The sequence below is a fragment of the Monodon monoceros genome, unplaced genomic scaffold (assembly GCF_005190385.1).
Source record: "Monodon monoceros isolate NGI ecotype Baffin Bay Population unplaced genomic scaffold, NGI_Narwhal_1 Super_Scaffold_4, whole genome shotgun sequence".
Taxonomy (NCBI): domain Eukaryota; kingdom Metazoa; phylum Chordata; class Mammalia; order Artiodactyla; family Monodontidae; genus Monodon; species Monodon monoceros.
In genome coordinates this window covers 75,111,795-75,123,800 of record NW_021703781.1, presented here as the reverse complement: position 1 = coordinate 75,123,800, position 12,006 = coordinate 75,111,795, and the positions used below count along the sequence as shown (strand labels likewise).

Genomic DNA, 12,006 nt, shown 5'->3' with positions numbered 1-12,006 from the left:
AAGAGAAAAAGAAGAAAACCAAGGATGACCAAGGCTCTGGACGCAGCAAATAAAACGATGAACTTGCCATCAACTGAGATGGGGGGAGTGAGAGAACAGATTTGAGAGACCAGTTCAGTTTTTTAGCCTCACTGAGTTTGAAATATTACATATTCAAGAGAAGATGTTGTATAGGCGGCCGCTGGATATGAGAGTCCAGGGCTCAGGCATACAAAAGTTATTATACAGATTTAATTTGAGATTCTTCTCTGACCCTGTAACTTTTCAAGGGATCAACTTGGGATCACAAATTTAAATGTTCTTCTAAAGGGCAACTGATTCAATACAACAGCAGAACTAAAACGGTATGTTAGGTAGTGCTACTTTATCTCTAGAGACATTATGATCTGTCCAGTGGGAAAGTTAGACCATGATTAGCACTGACAGGACCTCCCAGAAAATAACCTGGCACCACACTGCTGACACTCCAGAGACAACAGCACATTTAAATTCACACCTCTGCCGTTACCATTTCACTCCCACTCCCAGATTCCATTTTTACTGGTGTCAGGTTTTGGCACCAGTAAAATGTTGGATGTTGGACGTCCCCAACTTCCTCTCATCACGTAAGATAATGTGACCTATGTGAAACTTATACCCAACAGTCATGTAAAACATACTTACTTAATACCGTGGAAGCTTTAGCTTTACGCTTCTCAATACTGAATCTTCCTCATTCCCATTTTACCAGGTACAAGGCTGAGGGTGATTTTTTTTATTTCAATTTCAAATGGGAAAGTCTCACATTTTATACTTAGTATAAATTTTATGCACATTATACATTTTATACTTAGTGTATGTACTTTGGAGATGATTTTTTAAGTATATGTGCTGCCAGAGCAAACACTAAGATAGTTTTCTTACATGCCTAACATCGATAAACCGTAAAATACCATATCTAATGAAATCTGGAGAGCAAAAGACAGGTAGAAAGGGAGAAGTAAAGAATACTTTTCGGAGACTTCCCCAGCGGCCCACTGGTTAAGACTCCGCCTTCCACTGCAGCGGGTGCGGGTTCGATCCCTGATCGGGGAACTAAGATCCCACACGCCGCACAGTGTGGCCAAAAAAACAAACAAAAAAAAAAGATTCATTTTCAATACTTGTGGACTTCCGTTAACCCAATACAATGTAAACAACTAAAAGTTTTTAACATATTTCAAGGATATTTACAAATCAGGATATGACTACCCAATAAAGACAGAGCCATAATCTTTCTACAACAGTTGAGAACCATATTATGCAGTGAATAGTCAAAAATATTTGCTGATAGGAAAGACAGAATCCACATTACCAAGAACCAATTACCAAGAACCAATTACAATCAATCCTTGGCCCTAAGAACCTAGAAACTCTGGAGCATGTGGGAATGCGGATTTAATGACAAAGAAACTGTTTTATAAATGAAATAAGACCAAATTTAATATCGGTCCTACTGGGAGAAGTTTTTGTTCAGCTGTAAGAATGCAAAGAGGTACAAGGATGGTTATCCAAAAGAAGCAGATATAGGTAAAGAAATAAAGGCAGCACCAAGAAGACACAGTCACAAAGACAAGAAATAACAGCCATAAAGACAAAGATATATTGATTGGTCTAACGTGTGTGTCAAGGGGAGAAAATAATTCAAAGCAAGAGTTCTTAACATACGATACACTAACTTGAAGAAACAGTGACCCCAAAAGAGGTTAAAAATCACTGCAGTGTAGTTCATTACCATCTATAAATTTACATGTACTATAACACCACCTTGTAGTTAGCATTTACATAGTATGCTACTGCCTGCAAAAATAATTTTAAGAGTGTTCCAAAAGGCATACAGGTAATTAAAGGACAATCACACCTAGATACAAAAGATCACATAATGTAAGATTCCATTTATATGGAACATTCAGAATAGGTATATCTACTGAAACAGAAAGCAGACTGGTGATTACCAGGGACTTGGGGGAGGAGAAAAAGTGGAGTACTGTTTAAATGGGTATAGAGTTTCCTTTGGGGTGATGAAAATGTTTCAGAACTAGACAGAGGTGGTGGTTGTACAACACTGTGGATACACTAAATGCCACTGAATTGTTCATTTTCAAAATGATGAATTTTATGTTATGTGAATTTGACCTCAATTTTTTAAAATTCATAATAAATAAAACCCTTTTGTAGCTCCTGGTTTAAAAAAAAAAAAAAGACATTCACACCATCTGTGGTACCTCAATTTGGGGAGAGAAAAAAATCAATGCGATGTAATGGAACAGCACAGGTGGCTGAAGACAGCTCAGTGTGCTTTCATCCCTCCTCCTCAGGACAGGAGGACACTGGAGCTAACAGTTACTAAGTGCCTGCTGTGTCTGGTGTTCAGAAGGGCTCATCAGCTGGGACTTTTTTTTTTTTTTTGGCCAGGACAAAACTAAAATTAAAAAACTGAGATTTCTTGAAATCTACTCTTAGGACTTGCAGGTTCATATAGTTATGTATTCCATATTCTTGGGGCTATATTCAGGGTGATAAACAAAAGAAATTAGTACTGAAAAAATATATATACACAGCTAAGCCATGTTGAAGGCTTAGCTATTGTTCCACACAGATTTAACTTTAGTAGTTACTCAAAATTTTCTTTACAAAACTTAATGTCAAAGTAAGCACCCCATCCAAATAATTTAAATCATATAATTCAAATAGCTAACCTATTCAAAAAAACGAGAGGGGGAGGGAAAAAAATACAGAGGAGTCAAGCAACTGCTTCTATGAAGTACATGACGAATAACTAACTCACAAGGTCAATAACTGGAGGAAACCTTACTCTCAACACGTCTCTGTCCCTGAACAGCTCTGAGCCAGAGACTGAGACCAATATCCAGAATTTCCTTAGGAAAGCACTAAAACACAAAACACACAAATCATAATTTGAACTATGGAATCAGCTGGCCACGTGAAATCAGTGCCATAAAGTTTGCAAATATTCACTACATGACATTCATGTTAAATTAACATCAGTATTTTCAAGGTCAATATTATGTTTGTTCAACTTCTTGGAGTCACACATTTTTGTGATATTTTTAACATCTGACTAAAGCTTCTATCATCACAAGATGCTCACACTGTTTACAAACACTCTGAAGCAGCAGCTGGTGTTCCTCAGTCACATCTTGTTACAATAAATAGAGTAGCAGTTTTAAACTCCAGGTATACGGTTTACTACTGATATGTAAAAATCTTTGCTATAACTTAAAAGTTTTTCTAATGATGGAAAGACACATGCACAATGAAATGGGAGGCAATTTAAGACAACGTTATGACAAGATCACAAATACAGAGATTCTTATGCATGCATACTGGGATTATAGCTATCATGCTGAATGAACTAAATACTAAATAATACTGACCTTCCTTATATCTTTCATGTCATTTTTAATATCTTTTCCCATCCCATTCAAAAAATGAAGAAACTTACCCACACAAGCATTGAGGAATAGCCAATCAGTCTTTTTCATCCTGTTTTTAATTTGCTTTAGTTTTTTGAAGTCCACTTCAAGTTCCTCCTTGCTGCCAACAGCACCAGCCAACTCAATCCTCTGAAAATCCATTTTCATCTCAGAGTCCCGTTTCGTAGTCGGCGGTGATCTTCTTTGGCTGTTGCCACTGCTACAGCTTCCTCTCCATCGAGCTCTGTCTTGCTCATTTATTATTGAAGAAGCCTCTTCCGTCTCTGCCAACTCAATTGCTTCAATATTATTAGGTCTGGGATGATCGCAAACAACACATTTTTTAGCTTTGGCCCAGTTTTCATATGTGCAAATAGAACAAGTCCAATGCTGGGTCCTTGTGTTCAGTTTATTTCTATCATTGTATTCCTCGCAAGGGTCAACAGAAAAAGCAACTGGTCTTGAGCCAGATCCTGAGGATTGAGGAGATTCTGTGGGACTCCTGGTCCTACGCTGGGATAAACACTGAGTGCATCTGATTGCTCGTGGCCAGTTCAAATATGTGCACATGTGGCATGACCATTTATTCGCATTTTCCATGCTGTACGAAGACTTAACCCTTGGTCTTGCACTGGAGTCTGGACATATCAAAGGACTACTTCCTCCTTCGGTGCCGGAAGGATCCCAATCTCTACCGACATCACTTGAACCACTTTTAAATGGATCTTCTGTAATTATTGTTCCACTAGGTCTTTGGGCACGACACATAGTACACTTGATTGCAGATGGCCAGTTTTCATACGTACAGTATTCACAAGCCCACTTAATTCCACGTTCTGACATTGTGCACTTCTTGAAGTGAGTTATGTCAGGCAGGAAGCTATAAATAATTAGGACATGGTTATTAAAACAATAACTACATAATCCCACCCCTGAAAACATGCCCAAAATATAAAAGTACCCTTCAACTTATAAAACCTCAATTTCTCAAAAGATGCATGTAACATTTCACACTCAACTACCTTTTCTTAAAATTTCCAGAGAAATACTGGACATAAGTTCCCAAAGAAAAATCTTAGACCTGGGGATTTAATGAAACTGTACTTTGGAATGCAAGAGAAAAGGCAGAAGATAAAGGGAGGTTTATTCTAAGAGGGAATGAGGTTAAATCAGGAATCCTCTAACAGAAATGTTTAATCTCAGCCAGGTCATCACCATCAATTTAGAAAAACAACCAATAGTTAAAAGATTCAAAGGGAAGGGACAGAACACAAACCAAGTATCTTAAACACATAGCCATTCTCAAATTATGAGCAACATAGATTATTATGCTATCTAGGTATAGTACCACAATGTTTGATTCACTAAAGAATTCAGAAAATCAAACAGTCAATTCTATCATTCTTGCTAAGGGAGAAAAGCAGCCTAAACGTGCTAATTATCCACTGCTCTTAATAAGCACAGGTAGGAAAGAAAGATGTTAAGTAGTAATCCTTACAATTAACAAAGTAACACTGTGAAACAGAGATAAAGTTCCTTGATAGCCTATATCCTCAAAATCTTGTTCTGTCTAGAGTGCAGAACATAAAAACTGCACATCACCTATGCTTGGGACAATCAACTGATGAAACATCCCTGACATAACAACTAGCATAATCGCTCCAATATAATTTTGAATATTTATACTCAAAATATACTCAAAATTCAATTCATATTAAAAACATATTAACTATTTAAGAGGCTCCTAGGATTCTACACTGGGCTTCCTAACACTGCAATACAATGAAGACTATAATTTAAAGACAATCATTTATAAATGAAGCAACTTGCACAGCAAATGTAATAATAATTTTTTTTAAATAGCTTGAATTTAGACACTGGCCACTAAAGCCAGCCTCTCCATTTTCTTAAATCCCTTCTCAACTAAATTAGTATCATCCTGCCACCTATTTGTAACCAGAAAAGTGAAAGAAATTCTAGGCAGAGTAATAGAAGCTTCTCCTTCTCATTCTCAGGGATTTTTCCTGAACCTGAAAAGCAAAATCTTTCACTTTATTAGTGTTATGTCCCTGCTTGCCAAGTCCTCACCCCTTTTATAGTGTAAACTTTGTTAAGAGGACAAATTCACTGTTAAGAGAGGCTACTATTTAATAGCTAAAATAAAAATCACACTTACTAAGATTTTAGTTTCCATGCTATAGCCTCCACCTTGCACATGGTCAGAATAAAAGTACAGCTTATAAATCAGACCAAAGACAAGATTCAGTCGTCATGGTGGCTCAGATTCTGACTTCCTCAGGAGATACTGCAAAACGTGATAAGTGGTTCTGTATGACTGTGAATAGCTATTCCTGTAAAGGAGACCAAAACTGAATTTCACTTGAAGCCTGTTACTTTATCCAAAAGTATTTATTTTTTTAAAAGGCTTTATTTTAATAAATTCTCTATTTTAATCCTACTCATTTATTTTAATAATGGACTACTATATTCAGAATTTTAATTTAACACAGCAATAAAATCAGCTGATTGGGCTGGTGAGTCAAATCAGACATAGGAAAGATATTTTCCCCTAAAACCTTAACCATATGTGTGTGTGAACTATTAGTATCATTAATCTTGAATTGGTAGTCCTAATAAATTAATTCCTACTGAATTACTTGTTATTATTGAAGGGGGAAAGGGGGCATAAACCAAGTAAACAGAAAAAGCAAAAATATATAGCTTATATTTAACTTTGAAGTCTTTTTCTCCTTCAGCAACTTTATTTTCCTCTAACCCAGGTAATTTATCTGCTTAGATTTTTCACTTTAGTTTGTACATACTGATTAAACACCATTTGACAGCAATCTGAAAGTGTGTTGAAGGGCAAAGACTATAATCATAAAAGCATCCATAAAATGGACAACTGAGATTTAATGGCAACTTTCATATTCATTAGGCAGTTTCTTCCTTTGGTTTCTCAGGAATTAAATATAAATAAATTACTTGCTCATGCTATTGTAAACTAAAATGAGCAAGCAGAAACTTATGACAAAAACAAATGCCATAATGAACATATCCAAGGCTATAAGTAATTTCAGTATTTCATTTAAAATATTCACATTCAAAAATTCATGCTTGCTTTGTTAAGTCTTACTTTGATGTAGGCTCAACTAAATAGTTCGTGGCCTTACATTAACTAATCTTCATGGAATTAATGTGCCAGCATAACATACTTAAATGTCCATGTCTGACAAAAAACAAACAAAAAATAAAGAATCATTGTCATATATGCCTGGTAAACAGGCTACCCCTCCCAAAAATTCAGGTAACTAAGCAATACCAAAACCAAGCTCAAGAGTTTTGGGACTTCCCTGGTGGTCCACTGGTTAACATCATGCGCTTCCAATGCAGGGGGCACGGGTTCGATTCCTGGTGGGGGAACTAAGATCACACATGCTGCGTGGTGTGGCCAAAAAATTAAAAAAGAGTTTTAAGATAAGTGCATTATATTAGATAACGATGTACACGGTACCAACTCTATAGGGAATTAAGACGTTGTCTTAGGATTATTGTTTTTTCATAACCAAAAGCTAAAATTCATTGGAGAGGATTATCTGAGAGAGTCACCTGTACCTGTGGTAACAGTAAATGGAATGGAAGAGTAAAGGTAACATCAGTTCAACTATGTGATTTTGCGTTATTGAGGTGAAATTAACACTGAGTACACTTTTTCTACCAGATGTCAAAAAGAACATGAAATAATTTTTAATAGCAAACAGCTCTGAGAGTTAATACTGTGCATTGAAATAAAACAATTACTAAATATCTTTCAGGTTAACATATATTCATATACCCAAGTAAATTTAATTTACAAGTCTACTTCTGCATAAAATACAGATTTCCAAATTCTAGCCAGTGAATCATACTTCAATTAATTGGTACACAAAGCAACAATAAAATCTGTATAATATGGATTTTCTTTAAGCAGATCTAGACACAAGTGCTACTCTTAAAACAAATATTCCTTGGTTCAAATGCAGTATCAGCAGTTCCCATCTTGTGTACCAAAGAGTCCATGAATCTATTTATACATCAACCTCTACATGTAGACAGACTGAATAATGTCTCCAAGTATAGCAACCATTTTCTAGTATTAAATTCATAACTGCTTTTGATTATGTACTTCCCAGTTCAAACAATAATAAAAGCATGAGCATTATGATGTATGGGTCAATGGCTAGGGAAAGGGAGGGGCTCATAACTGAACATTTTTTATATTGTCATGCTTAGTAGTGAATTAATTAGACCATATTTGTGAAGCATTACTAAACAATGTAGAATAAATATACCTATTTTGAAGTCAATTACTCAAAATTGTAGCTACACTACAAATTCCCCCAACCACCTACTAAAAACCCTATGAGAGAGAACTAAAGAAGTGAAATGATCCTCACCAAGCACAGACTCCTTGAGAAACAAACTGAGAGCAGTTGTCAGTTAGTGTCAAATGATGAGCAGTTATCCAAAGGAAGGACTGACAGTCTTTCGGTTTTATATTAGCTTTATTAATATTAGGTCTATATTTAGTAATATAAATATTAATTTATTAATATAAATTGTTGATATAAATATTAATTAGCATAAATCTGTGAAGATTTAAAAATGCTCAGAAAGCATTTTAGGGGACTAAAGATGAAAGCTAAAACTAGAAGCGGGGCTTTCCTGGTGGCGCAGTGGTTAAGAATCCGCCTGCCAATGCAGGGGACATGGGTTCGAGCCCTGGTCCGGGAAGATCCCACATGCTGCGGAGCAACTAAGCCCATGCGCAACAACTACTGAGCCTGTGCTCTAGAGCCCGTGAGCCATAACTACTGAGCCCACGTGCCACAACTACTGAAGCCCACACGCCTAGAGCCCGTGCTCCGCAAGTAGAGAAGCCACCGCAATGAGAAGCCTGCGCACCGCGACGAAGAGTAGCCCCCGCTGGCCGCAACTAGAGAAGGCCCACGTGCAGCAACAAAGACCCAATGCAGCCAAAAATAAATAAATAAAATAAATAAATTTATTTATTTTAAAAAGAGCTAAAACTAGAAGCACTGGTGAACCCTCCATCTACAAATCTCACCTCATTTCCAGGCTCCAATATCTTGTCACATCCTATATTAAAATCCTCTTATCTTCCTCTCACAACAAACCCCTAGCCTGACTTCTCTCTCCAGTTTCCGTTAAGGACACCACTAATACTACTGCACCCAGCATAGAAACTCAGACTTATCTTGAATTCTGCCTTCTCCCCATAGATTCTTTCTAGTGGTTTCTGTCCAAACAGTCCTTTTCTTTCCATTTCAGCTGCCATCAACCCTTTTGCAGTTCAGGTCAGAACTACTGTAATAGCCTCCTAAGCGCCTTCCCTCTCTAAATCCCTCCAGCTCACGGTTACCAAAATAATCCTCCTAATAACAAGTCCCTCTTTCTGAAGCTCTGCTGTAACAGCATAAACTCTCAACTCCTTACCAGCATACAAACACACCACACACACCCCAGACTCATTCAGGTACCACCATCCCTCCACAATACACACATGAAGGCACTACCTTAGAAACAAGCACAACAGACACACACTCAGTTCTGGCGAATCCTACCCATCCTTTAAGGTTCAGTTCTAATCTCATCTCTCTCGTAAAGTTTTTTCAAATCATTTCAAGTACACTCCAAGCAACCACACTTCTATCGACATTTGGCACCTACTGTATGTCTTCTTGGGGCTAGTTTCTGGAACACTGACTTGTGTGTCTTCCCCATATCATTTCCTCCCCTCAATTTTCAATCAGGTAGCCAAGCTTTCAAAAACTATGGCTCAGGGATTTCCCTGGTGGCACAGTGGTTGAGAATCAGCCTGCCAATGCAGGGGAAAACAGGTTCGAGCCCTGGTCCGGGAAGATTCCACGTGCCGCGGAGCAAGTAAGCCCACGCGCCACAACTACTGAGCCTGCGCTCTAGAGCCCACGAGCCACAACTACTGAGCCCAACACACCACAACTACTGAAGGCCGCACGCCTACAGGCCGCGCGCCTACAGCCCGTGCTCCACAACAAGAGAAGCTACCGCAATGAGAAGCCTGCACACCGCAACGAAGAGTATCCCCCACTCGCCACAACAAGAGAAAGTTCGTGTGCAGCAACAAAGACCCAACAGCCATAAATAAATAAATACACACATACATACATACTTTGGCTCAGGGATTCTAGTGGCATGGAATGTGGACCAGCCCTATGTTCAGTAAAATCCAGAGAAGAGACCATGTTGAGTGACCTGAACAAAGAAAGGAGTGGAGCTTTTGAGCAATTTCAAGAAAAAGGAGAAATTCTAGAGGATGGGATCCACTCCTGTGGTAAGACCTCAGTACAAAGTGTCTGCCTCTAACACCTAGGTACCAAGGCAAGGCATGCATGAGCTGGTTAACTATTCAAGTCCTGTGGTGTTAAGGGCACAAGTGCACAAACCTTTGTGATCATTAAAAGTCCTAAATCTTTGTGAAATTATGTATACATGATTAAGAATCAGTGAGACCCAAAAATATGCTGACCTTCCTCCCATACAGATCACTGTTATCTATGTCATCTGCATCTAATGAGATTTGCTAAGAAGGCCCCTTCCAAGGAATGTGTGGACAAATTAGACAAAATTAATCTGGTTAAAATAATAGTTAAAATAATAACAGTTAAATAACACCTGTCATGGTGACCTTGGCCTTACTGGCACTATGCCTTAATTAACTAAGTCAATTACCAGTACAACCAGTACATCTAACTTCATTCCACCAAACCTAAGTCCTTAAAATATAACAAGAAATACAAAGTTTACATTTCAATAAGTCAACATGGTGTTAATTAGGAAAACTAATAACAGCTACAATGCTAATGGTTTTTCTTTAAACCGCTGGATAATTAGTAATCCACTGATTAGAATGGAAGAAGATATATAGACACAAAATTAACTTACAGTGTGTCAAATCTTACACAAAACAATAGTAATGCTCCTTTTTAAAAATCTATCTTCTAGTCATTTCTGGAGGAATTCTACCTCTTTATATACTAGGGCTTTATCTGTAATTTCATCAACTTCCTCTGTACTCTCCAGTTCCTAGACAGTAACTAGAAAGGAAGGAGGAGTAACAGATACATAGATAAGATACATAGATAGATAGATCCATCTTGAGCTACTGTAGAACCCATCTTAGCATGATTTCTTTACACAGTTTCAGAGACATCACAGGTCAATCACGTACCCCAAATTATAATCCCAAACAAAACTACGCACTCAGAAACGTGGAGAGATATAACCACGTAGATAAAATACTGTCCTTGTACTCAGGACACCTGCAATTTAAGTAGATGAAAGATGACTACGGCTTTCTTAAACGTACATGGAAATGGAGAGATTATCTCCAAGACTGCATATAAAGCCAGCATTTAAAATACAATAAAACAACTTTCGCAAAAGCTGTGAACATACTACTTCATTCAGAATTTGATTTCTTTTATCATCGTATCTATTCTCTGTTCACACTGAACAAATTAGTCCCAATTAACAATATCCACAGGAACCAATCAACAGTCACTACTAAACCTAGTCCAACTAAAGGCTACCTTTTTAACCAAACACTATGTTATCTATGTGACAGAGAAAGGAGGGGTAGAAATTTTTAACTAATCAGTGAGTTCTAATACAAAAGAAAGAAAGAAAACGATTTGAAAAGCAGGCACAAACGAATGAAATATTCCAAGGCAAAACCAATTCAGAGCTACTCTCTTGTCCAAAAACATCTTGTTCCCAACGCCTCGACCCTGTTCAAATTTCTTTGTCATTTTCCCTAACATCTAATCCCCTAAAGTTAGATGAATTAAAACACTTATTTTATAAAGGCAAATTATTTACAAGTGTTACTTATTAATAGTATGAAGTCATTCAATTAGATTACTTTTTTCACAATTCCTACTGTAATGAATAACAGGAAAGTAGGGTGGGGATTTTGTGAGTTGGATTTTCATTGCAGAGACAGGGAGAATAAGTAGGCAAAAGTTTAGCAAAGGGCAACCTGGGAAGGAATGCCAAAGACAGCAGCAGGTTGAAAGGACTGCTTACCCAACCATTAGAGATGGATGTATGTCCAGGCCAACTCTGTCTACTTCACAACTTTGCCAGGGTCAGCCTCATCCAACTAAGAAAAGAAAATAGCTAACACTTAAGCGTGTACTGTGTGCCAGACACTGTTCTAAGCACTGTACCTATACATCAGGTAATCTAATCTTCAGAACCCTATGAAACAGGTACTACTATTATCTCCAATTTTAAAGACTGGAAACAGGAAAAGAGAAGTTGAGTAACTTGCCCAAAGTCACAAAGCTACTAAGTGGCAGAGCCAGGATTTGAACCTGGGCATTCTGGTTCCAAAGTCTGTAGCAGACAGACAATGTAATAAAAATACATTTATACTGCAGCCCATAGTCACTTATTCCCACTATCCAGAATTTGGACAATTAATAAACTGCATGTAGTGCCTCACTAA

General features: G+C 37.6%; 1 protein-coding gene across 5 annotated transcripts in view; it reads right to left on the bottom strand.

The window, feature by feature from the left end:
• The window catches only part of ZRANB1 (zinc finger RANBP2-type containing 1), a 66,413-nt gene that overhangs the window by 39,702 nt on the left and 14,705 nt on the right, over positions 1 to 12,006 (bottom strand). The window contains exons 2-3 of one of the 5 annotated variants that reach the window (XM_029245599.1): positions 7,892 to 7,917; positions 3,485 to 4,335 (exon numbers count right to left, since the gene is read on the bottom strand). In XM_029245599.1, the coding sequence (XP_029101432.1) occupies positions 3,485 to 4,298 (814 nt within the window). In that variant the 5' untranslated portion in view covers positions 4,299 to 4,335; positions 7,892 to 7,917. Of the gene's footprint in view, positions 1 to 3,484; positions 4,353 to 5,631; positions 5,786 to 7,891; positions 7,918 to 12,006 lie in introns of those variants that run through there. The other 4 variants (XM_029245597.1, XM_029245598.1, XM_029245595.1 and 1 more) reach the window with 4 other exon arrangements.